Raw genomic sequence first — 16,144 nt, forward strand, 5'->3', positions numbered from 1 at the left:
TGGCTACATTTAGGGGCAGAAGGTTTCCTGTGATGAGATCTAGGGAGGACACGTGGGAGAAGCTGTTCTGTGAGGTAGGAAATAGGGTCAGGTGAAGGGGACTGTCATCCTGGAGGGCATGAGGGTCAGGTGAGAGAGATGGGGGTCTGGAGTCAGGGAGGGTGGGCAGGGGACACTCCCTTTGAGGGGAGAGCAGGTCTGTGTGGCCAAGGGGAAAAAGCATTCAGGGCCTTGCCCACCTGCATGGCGGCACAGCCCTTGACGGCAGGCCTTGGAGGGGTGGGTGGGACAGCACCCATGGTGCCCAGGGTTCTTACTCACCTTTACCTCATTCCCTTGCAGCCCTGCTGTGTAGAGGGGAAACTGAGGCCCAGAGAGGCCACTTGCACCCAGACTGCAGGACTAGGAATCCAGGTTCTAAGAAGGCTGTGTGTTTAGACTCCGAGGAGTTACTGAAAGAGGCTGAACAGATGTGGCCTAGGGCCAGCTGTCCTCCTGCTTCTGGGACAGTCAGCACAGAGAGGTCAGGAACTGTGCTAGAGTCACAGGGCTCTCACGGAGCCCCATTCTCCGGCTATAGCTGTTCTTCATCTCTCGGTTCATTCTCTTCCAGTGAGCGGTAATCACTGAGGTGCAGCTTCAGGTTCTCCGCATGCACGTTTTCAGGAACGGGGGAGTTTTAGTTTGTTTCGGCACTTCTCTCCTGGCGGCAGTTCCATTTCGAAACAGGGACAGGTTCCGCCCTTTCTGGCTGATGGCCTCTGGTGGAGTCACCCGAGTCTGACTGTGGTCATTTCCCCATAGGAAGCCCGCTGTGGGGGCTGAGAAGTCGAACCCTTCCAAGCGGCACCGAGACCGCCTCAATGCCGAGCTGGACCATCTGGCCAGCCTGCTGCCGTTCCCACCGGACGTGGTCTCTAAGCTGGACAAGCTCTCAGTCTTGCGTCTCAGCGTCAGTTACCTCAGGGTGAAGAGCTTCTTCCAAGGTAGGACTGTTACCTGTGCCCGTCTGTGCCCATCTGGGTTTCGCCTGGTCCCGACCCCTTTGCTGAGATGGTCCAGTTCGTGCCTCTTGTCCTGGGTAACCATTTAGAGGAGGACTTGCTGAATGTTGATGAAGCAGAGCACCTCTGGTGGAAGGGGCAGGGCCAGTTCGGCCCCTCTTGGCCTCACTCGCTGCCTGGGCCCTGGGGCATCCTCACAACTCCAGGCCTCCAGGGGACCGGGCGAACCTGCTTTGTGTCCTGCTGTTGACCGGTGTAAGGCTGGGCGGCCTGCCACCATGTGGTTGTTTGGCTGTCCTGGGTGTCCGGCACGCTCACCACATCTGATGCTCTGGTCATGCTATTTTCCATGCGGCCTGGCTCAGCTCCTGAGAAAGAGGTGTGGTTGTCACAGATTTTAAAACCTGTCACTGCCACTCCCAGTGAATTAAGTGTGAGCTTTTTACAAAATCTTGAACTTCTGATGGGCCTTTGGGAGCAGGTAAGGTAACTGGCTCAAGTGGGCATGTATGGGCAACAGGGAGCCATGGGGGTGCAGCAAACTGTAGGGTTCCTGCTCTACCTACCATCAACTTTTGTGCCTCCTCTTGCTGCTGAACAAAACGCCTTGGGCTGCTGTGAGAATGGACGGTAGGAGAGAGCTGAGGCCTGGACGATGTGGACCAAGTCTGTCTACTTCCCACACCAGTGGGAGCAGTTTGCACGGAGACGTGGCTGGGGTGTGACTCAGCCTCTGCCCATTGCTAGCTTTCTCTGTTTCTCCAAGAGAGGGAGGGCGGCTTTCCTGAGGACTCAGCTCTGGCCGCCATGCACTCCAGCTGGAAACTGATCCCTCCTCCAGGGGGTCCCCTTGGCCTTCTTTCCTCTCACGGAGCAGGAGCCCCAAACCCTCTGGCCACTGCCGGCCTCCAAGAGCCGCTGCTCTGAGAGTGAGGAGCCTGCACAGATGGTCTCAGTTCCCTCCCAGCCCTGTGTGAAGCCCAACTGTCTGCGTTCCCACTCTGCTCGGGGCTGGTCCTGAGCCCCACTGAGCTGTCCCATTGTGGAAAGGCCACCGGCCCCCTGGGAGGCTAAGCACATAAGGCTGTGGCTGTAGAATGTGCTGAGTGGGGCTTGGGCCTGTGCGCTGGCAGCTGAGGCGTCGGCCATGCCTGGGCTCCACTGGGGTGCCTCAGCTCCCCGTGCGTATCCGTGCCACCCGAAGCCACCTGCCTGTGTCCACCCCACACTCATGTACACGGGCACCTTAGGCAGGGATGGTAGGCTGAGATTTTGCAGTCTGTGCCTGGAGCTCACCCAGCACCCAGCCCAGGTCAGTCTCCCCAGAAAACCACACACACACTTTTCCTTTGGGTTAAAGGCCATTCGTTGTCCAGAGTCCCTTACCCAGACTCTGGTGGCTGGAGGGGCAAGCTCACAAAACATTTCCTGAAAAGTAGGTTTGGAGAACAGCAGAGAGCGGTGGGTGCCATGGGGTGGGGGGACTCCGTGGGGGTTACCAGGAGGGTCAAATGGGCTGGAGGGCTTCCTGGAGGAGGTGAGGGGGCCAGGTGCCCTCTGCAGGCTGCACTGAGGTGTTCCTGCATCCTTTATGGGCCCTCTTCAGTGTTCCTGCCTTCCCACTGTAGTCTGGGCCCCTTCCCCAGGGGCAGAGGGGTTTTCTGTTCCTACTCCAGCTGCACTGGGGTTTTACCAGGTCCTAGGGTTATGGGCTTGCTGCTGCCCCCTCCCCGAGCCTGCACCAGAACTCTCTCCCAGCCCCCTCCTCTCCCTGACCACCCCTAGGTCCCCACAGGAGCAGCTCCAGTGGGTGCAGGTCCCATCTTGAACCTTTATAACTGTCAGTGTTCTGAGTTCTCTCCCTGGGTTCTGGGCCCACATACAGAATCATGTCTGAGTTGTGTCTGAATTCTCCTTCCCAGTGTCCACAGTATCAGGCTTGTGTCCTGTCTGTCCCCGGAAGTACCTTTATTTCCTTAGATTTTTGGTTATTGGTTGCCCTGGGACCTCGGGTCTCTGCTGAGCCCAGGAAAATTTGCAAACTTGCAGGTCACGCGGTGTTCTGCTGTGAGGTGAGGTGACTGGCTTTGGGCTTCTGTATTCCAACTGGAAGCTGAAAATGACATCCCCTCAGGTGGTTTTAAATCACACTCTTTTTATAATTAAAAACCAACAGTCATCCGGCCAGGGGGGCCTCCGAGGGGGGTCAAGGGAGTGTTGTTCCAGGTCCTCTTTGGGCTCAGCGCTGGCCACCAGGTCCTCAGTGGCTTTGAGGAGACCAGAGGTATGGCCAGCTTTCTGACGTGGAGTGGGGGCACTGGCCTACCTGCGTCCCTTCAGGGAGGAGGGTCTGTGGTGGGCGTGTGTGACAGCTTACCACAGGGGCGCTGCTGGTCTCCACACACCTTACATGCCCCTTGTGAAGGGCATTGGCTCTGGGGACGCTGGAGAGGGCGCCCGAATGGCGTGAACACTCAGCATCACCCCGTGACCCTGCAGTGGGGGGGGCACCATCAGCCCTGCTCCCAGGGCCTGGCCAGCCCCAGCGCCTGTGAATTGAACACACGAGTATGTTAGCAACAGGTCTCTCAGTGGAGATGTTCCAGGGGTTTTGTTTTACTTTCCAGGGGTTCCAGTTTCATACCTAAATGCATTAATTTTATAAATAGGAAAAACGCAAATGTGTAACACAGCCAGGAAAAATCCCAGCAGCACTGCGGCCATCTTGATGCGGGGACTCCAGGCTCCCTGTCCTGGAGACCCGGCTGTGCTGGGGTTGCTGGATAGGTAATTGTTGAAATCGTCACATAGATCCTTGTGTAAAAGTGTCACAACCAGACGTTACACAGTATCGTATACAGCTGAGGATGAGCAGGTGTCGCTCCTGACCTGCATGTGCTAACTGCAAGACAGTCCCCAGGGGGCAGGGTAGGCATCTACCAAGCAGCGAAGGAAGCCTGCTGTGGGAACGTTGAAGGAGCAGAAGGAATTCTGTCTCATCAGGAAAAGCTACGTGACTCTGAGAACCGAGAAAGTAGAAGTCACTGCACCCTGACTGCCAGGCCAGGAGGGCTGTGTTCACAAAGTCGAGAGTTCCTGGGGGAGGGACTTTCAGATGCAGATCACGGTCACTGACCCTCTGCCTGGCCTGATGCTGTGGAGGCCACGTGGCCGTGTCCCAGTGCCCAAGGCTCCCCTCACTGGGGACTCTGACCCCACGCCTGGTGTCGAGGTCAGTTTACTGCAGTAACCTGGAGCGTTATCATGGTGTGCAGGATGCCTGTGCTTTTCCAGGAGGGCCATGATGTGATAAAGGTGAGAAAGTCACACAAAATGACAGCGCGCATCACCTGGGGCACCAGACTTGCCTCTGTGAAGCACCTGTTTTATAGCTGGAGCTCCTGGGCTGTTTGGGCCGTTCAGGCCTGGTGTGGGGCCCTCCGATGGGGCTGTCAGTTCACCTCTGTCCCACTGACACACCCATGAAGACCAGACCTCCTGGCCGGGAGATTGGGAGGGGACTGATCCCTTCCTCTCTGGACCAGTCCCGCTGTGCCCAGCCAGGCCAGGGTTGGCAGTCTTGGAAAGACTCTGCTGTTCACAGGAGTTCAGAGGACTGCCCAGGTGTCCACTGGAATGCCCAGTTTTAACTGAAAGCATCTCACCGTCGACCCCACAGCCCCGCTGGGTGCAGGGCCCCCACTGCATGAGCCTGTGAGGCTGACTTCGTGCTCTGCTGCAGGCCAGCCAGGCTGCAAAGCTGAGACACCATGGGAGCATTGTGACTGTCGCCACCGAGTGAAATAACAAACCTGTTTCTCCATCACTTTTCCTATCAAGGGTTCTGCAGTTGTACATTTTAGAGGAAATTCTGAACACTTTCCTGAATTCATTTCCACTGTGTAGTTAGCAAAGAGTCCAGCTATAAAAATTGGATCTTAATCTGTGCTTCCTGACTCAGAAGTAAACGAATTAATTTCATTACAACTTCTATAAAAAGTCACCTTTGGGAAGGATGTGAACTGGAAAGTTTCAGCCTCATAACAATGGCCTGAAAATTTCCAGTAATGTTTACTTTAGTGGTGACTTTCATGAATTTTTAAAAGACAGTGGGATTATTTTATTTTATTTATTTGGTTTTGTGTAGAGCAAAGGGCTGGGGCTTCTGAGTTATAAACCCTCTGCTTGTACCCAAGAGCGGAGTTTTCCACTCATAAATCTGACCATTCACACGAGGGATGTTGTGGGGGAAGGTGGGCAGAGGAGAAGCATGAAGGACCCCAAGGGGGGGCTGGAGCAGAGCTGGGTTCCTTCCAGGACCTCCGACCCCAGCATGTGTGGGTCCAAGAAGCCACTCACTTAGGCTGAATGGTCAGTCAGGCCTAAGTGCCCACTCATCTCGGAGACTCATTGGGTCTAAGGGACAGCGCACAGCATGGAGGAGCAGCACGCACAGATGACAGAGGACTGATGTCCATGCAGGCCTGGCACAGGGACAGTGTCCCCCAGCGAGTCACACAGATGGGAGCGTCAATGGGGGTGAGAGATGTGTGTTCCTCATACCCTGGAGAGAAGTGTGAGGGCGAGGGACCAGTCTCAGTGAACACAGCTGAGATGGGAATGATCACAAAACCTGGAGATGCTTCACATGGTGCCCCCCACCCCATTCTCCACGTACCCTGTGGCTGAAACTGGGCCTCCTGTCCCTTTGAGTCTTCAGGCTCAGCCTCTGCCACCCAGTTCCACACATTCCCGTCCTGGAGCTCTGCATGGTTGGCCCTGGTCCCCACGGCACCTGGGCTGAATGGTCACCCCCCACCGGGGATGGGCAGGTGCAGAAGTCCTCAAATCACGAGCGTGTGTCCTGGGACCTCCACACAGGTGCCATGTTCATTGGGTGTCAGAAGTGAAGTGCTCCTTGAGACCGTTAATGATCTTATAACCCAGGACTGAAGAGCATACAATTATTAAGCTAAATTCTACCAGTTTGTGGCCTTCACTGAAGAGTCATACTTCCCTTGTGAGCCCTGTTATGGACTGAATATTTGTGTCCTCATGAATGGACGTATTGAAGCCCTGACCCCCTGGGTGGCTTTTTTTGGAGATGGGGTCTCTAAGGAGGTAGTTAGGATTCAATGAAGTCACAAAGATGGGGCCCCGATCTGATAGCAGTGGCGTCCTTACAAGAAGAGATGCCAGAGCTCCCTCCGTCTCTCTCATCCTTGGGGCTGAGGAAAGGCCATGTGAGGACACAGCGAGAAGGCAGCGTCTGCCGGTCAGAGGAAGGGCGGTCCCTGGAAACTGAGTCTGTCAGCACCCTGGTCTCGGACGTCCTGCCTCCAAAACGTGTTTAAGCCACCCCTGTGCGGCATCTTGTTAAAGCAGCCAGAGCAGACTGAGATGGCCCCGTGGTGCTGCAGGGGGTGTGGGACAGCCTTTTCTCTTTTGAACATTCGGTGAGTCCATGCCCATGGGACAGGCGTGGGTTGTTCTGCTGGAGCCCCTCCAGAAGACAGCTGACCCTGAGGCATTTCCAGTAAAGACCCACTGGCTTTGAACCATTCAGGTCCGAGAGCCAGTCCTGCACTGAAGTCATGGTGACCATCGTGTGGTCACCTGCCTCTCTGACCCCTGGGCCCCGGGAGGTCCCCACACAGTTGTGCGGAAAGGTCTCTCTTGATTATGTTATACATTGGTTTTATTTTTCCTACCATCTCTTAATTACTTCCAGAAGATAAACCTGACCAAGAGGAGGAGCAGGCCCCCGTCTCATTCCTTCATTTGCCCACCTTCAGGACACAGGAAGGAGCCAGAGCACAGAGCAACAGCTTTGACTTTCTCTTGCTGCCCCAGCAAACCCAGCAAAACTTTGGGGGCTGGCTCCCCCTCTGAGCCTGGAAGAACAGGACTTCCAGGACTTCTCTGGTCCCTTCAGGTTAATCTGGGGTCTTCCAGTCACTGCCCAAGCAGGCTGAGCAGCAGGAGGGGAGAATCAGGAGGGGTCCCGTGCAGCTGGCACCGCGGTGACCTGGCACATGCTGCTTGGCCAGGGTCTGGGGGATTTTGGGGGATTTCATGGTTTCTGGAGAGACCATACACCAGGGGTCTGTCTGGTGCTGTTGGCCAAGTCAGACGATCCATTCTCTCTGGCTGCTCCCTTGCACTTCCTTCTTTAGCCCCGGGTGACAGATGGTGCCTCCAGTCTCTTCTAACACGTGCAGGCACTTCCTGGGCGGATTTGAGATATCCCAGGCCAATATTTTGGGTGTGTGGCCCCACCTGCTCTTCAGGAAATGCGCACCTTTGACCCACCCAGTTACACGTGGTACTTCCCACACTCAGTCCTACTGCCTGCCAGGAGCTCCAGGTGCAGCCTCTACCCCTTGGATTTCCTGAGTTAGAGAGACACTGGCCTTTAGTGCCCTCACTGGCCTCAGGAGGCAGATGGCAGGTTCTCACAGGGGACTTCATGAAGCCCCCTCACTGGGCACAAGGTGAGGAGAGAAATGCCCCATCCCTCTCCTGGTGAAGGTAGGGTCATAGGACTCAGCACAGCCCCTCCAAGGAAACTCTTTTCCCAGCCTGAATGTGTCTCATCCCTGATGCTGGCTTTGCAGCCCTGCCTTGGTCACCTGGAATCTCACTGTGGGACTTGGGGAAGTTGGCACCTGTTGCCTTAGGGCCTCGGCCAAAATTCAGACTAGAAGTGTTCCACATTAACAACCTGTTATAATGCAAGTAACCAGAAGAGCCGCCCTGGCATTCAGCTGGTGGCCAAAATGTGCTCCAAATGCACAGTCTCTCCTGGCAGCAAGCTAGACAAGCAACCAGTCCATCCTCCTGCTGATAGTAGCCAAAAATACAAGATAAAAATATCTGAAGCCTTTTACAATATATTGATGAGCCAGCAGAAAATTAAGGAATGCTCAGAGACCAAATCTAAGTGAAGCTGAGAGCCCAAGGAGAACTCTATTAAGGGAAATTTTGAAGAAAGGGAATTCCAGCTGGCGGATCTGAGATGCAAGGAGAAGGAAGATGGGAAGGTGGTGATTGTGGGTGCCTCAGGCCCCAACTGTATAAAGCAATGGCACTGATGCATGGTAAGAGCAAAGAGAAATAAATTCCAGCCAAAAGAGCATGTGAATTTGGAGCAGGAAACTTGTGTTAAATAGTTCGATGGTTCTTGTATTAATTACCTATGGAGGTTGATGAGCTAATTTACAATAAAATTTCCAGGATAATCATCAAGACAAGAGAAGAGGGATTTAACTTTCAAACTAGTAGAGAGAAAAAAGTGGAATAAGAAAGGTAATCAACCAAAAGAAAAAAAGACAATAAAGGAGAAAAAAGAAACGTGAAAAGGGTGGAACGAATAGAAAGCACTAAATTCTAAACAAGTAAATAGACACAGAGAATGTAGATGGACCAAGCATGCCAACTAGCAGCCTGGGGTTTTGAGAGGAGACAGGTGTTCGCAGAGGGTGCAGGACAGGGGAACGAGAGGGTGGAGAGATGCTACATGTAAGAAATCTGAGGAAACCATATTAATGTCAAAAAAGCATTTCTTGGGTAACACACGTTGCTGGAAATCATAAGACAGTGTCCTCACATAATGATTAGAATATTCATTTTATCAAGCAGATAAAATAATTTTAAATTTGTATGCTTCTAATAACATCAAAAACAAAACAAACACGGACTGAACTATAAGGAAAAATAATACATGAACTCATCATTAGAGAGAAAGATGTTAAGTAATTCAGTTTTTAATAAAGCAAATAAGTAAAAATCAGTAAAGATTACAGACTATTTGAACAATGCAAAAAAGGCTTAATCTAATGGACATACATAAAACACTTTAGTCTAAAACTACAGAATTCATGTATTTTCAAGCCTGCATAAAACTTACAAATAGATTGAAAACAGATTGGTCAATAAAGCAAGTCTCAATAAATTTTGAAAGACAAAATCATGGAGAATGCATGGTGAGAACTTAATGCAATTAAGCTAGAGATCAAAAATGAAAAGATGACTTGAAAAGCCTCATATTGGGAAATAAACACTCTTGTAAATAACTCATAGTTCAAAGAAGAAAATGTGGTGGAATTTAGAATATATTTACAAATTAAAATGTGTGGGAGGCACCCAACACAATACTTACAAATAAATAACCATAAGTGTTTATATAAAAGAAGAAAGGCTGAAAATTAATGGTCTAAACCAGGGGTATCCAATGTTTTGGCATCTCTGGGCCACACTGGAAGAAGAAGAATTGTCCTGGGCCACACATTAAATACACTGTGACATGTAATCACAAAAAAATCTCACAGTGTTTTAAGTAAATTCATGATTTTGCATTGGGCCACATTCATAGCCATCCTGGGCTGCATGCAGCCCGTGGGCTGTGTGTTGGACACCCCTGGCTAGGCATTCAGCTTAATAGTTTTGATAAAGAAAAGCAAAATAAACAAAAAGAGAGTCAAAGAAAGCAAATAATAAAGGAAAATATTGGCGAAATAGAAAAGAAACATACAATGGATTTCCTTTAAAATTACAACATTTGTGAAGATCTGGCGAGACTGATGAAAGAGAAAAGAAAAACAGTGTTGGGAATGGCAGAGGGACACAGTGATAGATGATGTCGATATTTCAAAGATAATTTGAGGCCACTATGAACAAATGTATGCCACTACATTTGAAAACCCACATGAGTAAATTCCTAGAAATTCATCTTACTAAAATTGACTCAAGAAGAAATAGAAAACCTGAATAGTCATATAACAATTAAAGAAGCTGAATCAGTTACAAATCTTCCCCAGACAAAATGTAGGCCCAGATAGGTTTAAAACAATTTCTACCAAATACTAAAGGAAACATAATTTCACTTTCTACTGAATCCTGAGGTGTTGAGTTGGAATTGGAGGTCTTGGTGTGAAATCATGAATTTTGATGTATATAAATATAGACACAAATATATGAGGTCTGTCTGGGAAAAGTTCAGCCATTGTTAATATAACAAGAACGGTTTGTGTGGCATCGATGTAACCTGGCAGCCAAGGAGAGTGGACTGGAATGAACATGCATGAACAATGACGAAATCAATGTACTAGTCGGTGGAGGCAGTAGATGCTATTGAGTGAGCATGTGTACTGTGTGGCCATCGCATTCAAAATGAGCTAGTATAGCAAAGAATCTGCATCAGATTTTGCGTTAAGCTTGAACATGCCTCTGTGGAAACTATTCAGATGATTCAGAAGACTCAGGGACTATGTAATGAGCGCAGGACAAATAAACACTTCAAAGATAGTCAACAATCTGTTGAAAGTGATCCACGTTCTGGAAGGCCTACAACAAGCAGCACACCTGAGAAAGTTGAACGTGTACAGGCTGCAATCAACAAAGATCAGTGACTGACAGTATGAGAACTAGAAGCTGATCTGGGGATTCCAAAAACTATTATGTTTGAGATTTTGACATAGGATCTTGGCATAAAACATTTTGTAGCAAAATTTGTTCTGCAGCTTCTGCTACCAGAGCAGAAGGAGCATCATGCTGCCATTGCTAATGACTTGATTCAAACTGCTACTAGTGAACCAGACTTCCTCAAGGAGGTCATAACTGGAGGTGAACCATGGGTCTACAGCTATGACCTGGAAATGAAGGCCCGTCTTCAATAAATACCTCTATTTTTCATATTACATGGCTGGATACTTGATGGACAGGCCACATATATGCATAAATGTGTGTGTTCCAGCTCTGTCCACTGATGGGGTCTGGGAGCTGTTATACCACAGTGTCAGTGAGCATAACTCACATTCAGATCTTGGTGTCTAGACACCATTAAAAGGAACGAGGGCCTTTTTTTTTTTTAATAGCCTCCTTCCAGAGTCGGAGCAGGGAAAGTACAAGAGAAGCTTAGATCCTTTGGTCTGGAAAACGTGGCTGTGCTAAGACAGTGAGGAGGACGTCACGGGACACAGAGCCATCCAAAGGGGCTGCACTGGCCAGGCCTGGGACAGACAGTTTCAACATTAACATGAGTAAGGGTAGTTGTAGATTATAACCCAGTGAATAAAATAGGATTTCATAAGTCCACACTGATATGAATAAATGAATAATGAGGGAAAGCTCCTCCTTACAGGAAGCTGGTAACTAATAGACAGGAGACAGAATTCTAGATAGATGGCTGTAAGTAGAAGAGGTGAATTATAAACTCACTATTTGATAACCATTCAGACAAGAAACAACAAAGATGCTAAAATTAGTGTATCAAAGTGAGGTAAGAAGTGGGCTTTTTGTAGTCTTGAATGATCTCCCAACAAAATACAAATGAATTACAAAGGGAAAAAGCTTAAGAGTGAAGAAACCCAGCAAACACTCTCCTAAGTGAACAAATTTGACCTCACCAATAATGGAATAAGCTGACATCATGGATGAGAAGAACACACGGTCACTTCTGTCATATTCTGGCTGAAGATAACCTCGGTCTAATCATGAAGAAACACCAGACAAACCCAAATGGAGGAGCAGGCTGCAAAACAACTTGCTATAATGATTAAAGTCAAGTTCATGAAAGTCAAGGATGGACCAAGGAGCACTCTGGATGGAGGGGAACGGAGTGGTGGGACAGCAGGACCAGAACCCAGGCTAAAAGGATGTTTGTGGGACAGTAGGGAGAGCTAGAGTCGAGTCTCTGGGCAAAGGATATTTGGGGTGCTTTGCACTATTCTTATAACTTGCCTGTAAGTCCAACATTGTCTCTAAACATAAACAGAGGAAGGAACAAAGAAAACTGCACAACCAAAAATTTGCTCTGAGCATGTGAAAGGTGGGGCTCCTGGAGGGCCATGGGGAGAGTGAGTCCCTCAGGAAGGGAGGGCAGCGGGACAGCGAGGGTGGTGTCAGGCAGCCCTGGCCAGAGCAGCTGTGTTCCGGGAGCATGGTGTGCTTGTCGGGGTGTGTGAGGCAAGTCACATTTGGACCTTTTAGGAGTGCTTGGCATTTTCCGGCTCTCAGTCCTTTTGTCAAGAGAAATGTGAGAAGAGCCAGCGCTTTCCTCACAGCCACCATCGCCACCCACCATGTCACATGTGCGGTCTGAGCAGAGGCGGGTGGTCGGGCAGGAGGAGCAGGGGAGTGAGTGGCTGTGGCCATGAGGACTGGGGTGAAGCCCCAGCAGGACTGGGTGTAATGAAGCAAAGATGGGCCCCTGCCTCTGATGGGGGCGCTCTTCCGACCAGCAGTTGCCTGTGGTTTCCATACAGCCACGCCCCCGCCAGTCCCTCAGGTCCTCCAGGTCTTTTCTTCAGTTAGGTCTGCATCTATTGATGGTGAATTGTGCATTGCAGATAGGAACCGACCTGTGATTGATTTGTGAGGAAATTGAGGGTGATGATGAGTGACAGGCCCACTTGAAGTCGGAGTCATTTGCAAAGCTGGGTAACTGGCAGCCGGGCCTCCAATTTTTACTATATAAACTTACTATAAATTTACTATAAATTCGTGACTCATGCAGGGATCAGAGGCTATCTGACGGCTGAGCTGAGCACTCCCCTAAGGTCCAGGACACCGGCCCGTAGGTGCATAGCTCTGGGACTGCTGTCAGCTGGGACTGCCACTGAGAGCTCTCTGTGGGTCTGTCCCTCCCAAGCTCTGTCCTGCCTGAACTCCAGCCAGGGTTCCCTGACTGTTGCCGTGTGAGGTACTGGGTCACGCCGTGCATCACAGCTCGTGTGCCTCGTCTCCACAGCTGCACGCCACGCAATTACTGATTGAATAAATACTGGAATTTTTAAAAGCACCAGGACATCCTTTTTTTTTTTTTTTTTTTTTTGGTTTTGTTTTGTTTTGCAAAACTTTTCTTGAACCCTCTGCTTGATACCGGTGCACTTGAAACTAACAAAAGCCCCCGAAGAGTTGGCTTCTTCCAGGTGCCTTACACCAGGAACAGAATATGGACCCACAATGAGTATAAATGACTTTCCTTTTATCTTTTCCTTTCCAAAGAGCTGTTCTTGGTCACACTTCGCCCTGTGGCATGGGGATTACAGGCAAGAAGGGTGCGTTTTTGCTGCAGAACCTGTGACCAAGTTCCCACAGAGCCCCCTGTGGGCTCCAGGGAGGAGTGGCCTCAGAAAGTGGTTAGAAATCTGTCCTCCTGACCAGAGAAAACCAACGCACTGGCTGCCGCCTCCCCACCCTCACTGGCTCTGAAGAAAAGCATTTTTGGTGGTTCTTTGAGCCACGTTGCAGTGTGAAATGCCTAAAGCTCGCCTGGTGCGTTTTGGAAAATACGGAAGTTCTTTCTACCGAAAATGAACAACTTGATGCATATACGTTATGGAGCGTGCTCTCATTCTCTAAATATGTGAAACGCACATGTTTATTTACAGTCCTGAGGAGTTTTCTTGTCTAAGGGAACTTAGGGCTTTGAACAGCAGTTTTAATCCCTTCTCCCCACAAGCTGTACTAGTCAGGAGGGTGGACAAGCATTTGGAAGGACATATACCCACGCCAAATCCCACATGCTGGGACCCTCTGTCCACACGTGTGTGTCACGCTCTGGTAAAGTGCGTCTGCGCCACGTGTGGAAAGCACCCGCACAAAAGAATCATTTTCTCCCACTCATTGTCCTAACCTGAAACAGGACATTCACATACTTGGAGTGTGCACACAGGCCCTGCTAGTGACTCCCACTCCTGTGGCCCCCACCCCCCCGCCTGGTTTTTTCCCCGTTGGGCCCACTTGGCTGGCTGGCATGCAGCTAGCCCTCACAGAAGAGCACTGCCTGGGGAAGGCAGGGCTGCTGGGCGGTGGGGGCAGTGGGGATGTGGCCGGGAAGCGGGCAGCCCGCAGGCTTGCCCCTCCTCTTCCCCCGCTGCACCTTCCCTGGGGGTTCTCCCACAGGGCAGGTTGCAAACCTGGGGCAGGTTGTAGATCCTGCAGGTGAAGTGCACTGTGGACAATGCCCTTTGATCCAGGCAGGTGAGGTCCCCACAGATCCACAGAGGGAGCTCTTGGGTAAGAGGACTGAGAGCCGGGGAGAGGCCCATCCTTGGCAGGATGGAGCTAGCACGCCTTCTTGTCCTCATTCTGCCGGGAAAGGAAAGATGCACCTGGTATGCCCAGGAGCTCCTGCAGGCTTCCAACTGGCAGCCTGGACAGAGATCTGCTCCCTCTCACCTGGTGCCGTGTGTGTTTGGGAGGGCTAGGGGCTCTTCGGGACCCTCATCACCCTGGCCCCTCCCCAGACACTTGCTCGGGCTGCTGTCCCACGTGTGCTGGACTCGCCTGCCCCGTGGAGCTGAAGTGTGTGTGTGCTCCTCGCCTGCTTATAGACGTGTGCACAGTCCTTCCAGGCCCTCCAGGCGCCCTCTCTCTCCTTTCACACCATTTGAGTTTAAAGCTGCCTTCGCCCGTTTCCTGTCACCCGTCTGGGTGCTTCTGACTTATTTGCGGGGACTCCACCTCCCCTGGGGTAGTTAGGTGAGAGGTGTGCTTGTCTGAGTCTCCTGTGCGGGGACCTTTGAGTGGTATCCAGCGCTTCCACTCACCCTCCCTGTGTAGAGCCAGACAGGTGACACTTAGCACTGTTACCTGCCATCTGCTTAGAATGATGCAAAGGGTTCATTGTCTGCATCCCAGGTACAGGCAACACATCTGCAGAAAGTAACTGAGGCCAGGAGCTTCCTCTACAAATACAGCTTGTAGCCTTCAAGAAACACTAAGCGCTGGCCAGGTGGCTCACTTGGTATACAGACACAGTAGGGATGGGGAGCAGACGTCAGGGGTGGAGCATCCCCTCTCTCCTCCCGCCCTCCCACAGAGTACCTGCTCTCTCTCCCTCCCCTGGAGCATGACTCTCTCCCCCACCCCAACACCTTCCCTCTCTCCCTCCCCAGGAGTATATACCCTCTCTCCCTTTCCTGCAGTGCCCACTCTCTCCTCCATCTCCTGGAGCTCCCGCCCGTTCTCCCTCCCCCAGAGCACCCACCCAATGCCCTCCCTGCCAGTCTCTGGTCATTTACCCCCTTGGTCTGGCTGCACTGCACGGGACTCACAAACATGCCTGTCGGACATGGAGCAGGCGGGTGTTGTGAGAGGTGAGCTGGGGCTTTCAGGTTGCTTGTCAACTCCTGGACTCATGTTGCCTCTCCGCCCCTGGAGAGGCGTCACCATAGTTACCAGGAGGGGCAGCACACTCCCATTGCACTGCCCCCGTCCTGGGTCCCAGTTTCTTAGTGGTACAAAGGGGACAGGCAACCTGCAGTGCACCTGGCAAGTGGCCCTTGTGCACGGGCAGCCAGGGACTCCGACCCACGAGATGTATGGCCACGTGGTCACAATCTGTATACTTTGGTAACTACCCATCTTGGTCAAACCAGGCTGCTGTAACAAACTGCCGCAGACAGGGCGGCTTATAAACAGACACCGGCGCCTCACATTCTGGAGGCTGGACAAGTGAGCCCAGGGTGCCCATACCAGGGTTCTGGTAAGAAGAACCTCTTCCAGCAGCAGACACTGCCTTCTCTCTGTCCTCACAAGGCCAGACAGGTGGGGTAAGGGGACTAATCACACTCACGGGGCTCCACCCTCATGACTTAATCATCCCCCAAAGCCCCACCTCCACATACAACTTAGGGGTTAGGTTTCAACACATGAATGGGGGGGCATGCATTCAGTCGGTAGCATCACCTCACTGCAGGTGGTGCTGAGTTAGTGGCAACAAGCTGTGGAAGCAGAACAGAAAGGTGTTTATGGGGCACCCACTGCCCAGGCTGCAGAAGGCATGTCAGGTGTGTGGCCTTGTTGGACCCTGTCTTACTGGGGACCCCGGGACCTGGCTCTAAACTGTGCACATCTCTCTGCTGAGTGTGACCCCCAGGGGGCCAGGCTGGAAGTTAGCTTCCAATGACAAAGGGACAAAATGGGGGCTGAGGTCATGCCAGCTGCCTGTAGAGGGACCCGAGGCTGTGTGGAGGTGGGCTCCGAGCTGTGAGGGCCTGGGGCAGAGGCTGAGCCCTAGGGCCCTGCAAGCTGCTGGATGGGGGCTGGAGGAGGGAACACCCAGATGACACTTGTGGGTGCTGCCCCAAGCATGGAGTTTGGGTCACAGGGCAGAGCCCTTGGGACTCGACTTG

At 51.5% G+C, this 16,144-nt stretch overlaps 1 protein-coding gene across 1 annotated transcript in view; it reads left to right on the forward strand.

The window, feature by feature from the left end:
- Window positions 1-16,144, forward strand: part of AHRR (aryl hydrocarbon receptor repressor) — an 82,924-nt gene that overhangs the window by 17,387 nt on the left and 49,393 nt on the right. The window contains exon 3 of the mRNA XM_024578577.3: window positions 805-986. Within this exon, the coding sequence (XP_024434345.1) occupies window positions 805-986 (182 nt within the window). The remainder of the gene's footprint in view (window positions 1-804; window positions 987-16,144) is intronic.

This window comes from Desmodus rotundus, chromosome 1 (assembly GCF_022682495.2).
Source record: "Desmodus rotundus isolate HL8 chromosome 1, HLdesRot8A.1, whole genome shotgun sequence".
NCBI lineage: Eukaryota > Metazoa > Chordata > Mammalia > Chiroptera > Phyllostomidae > Desmodus > Desmodus rotundus.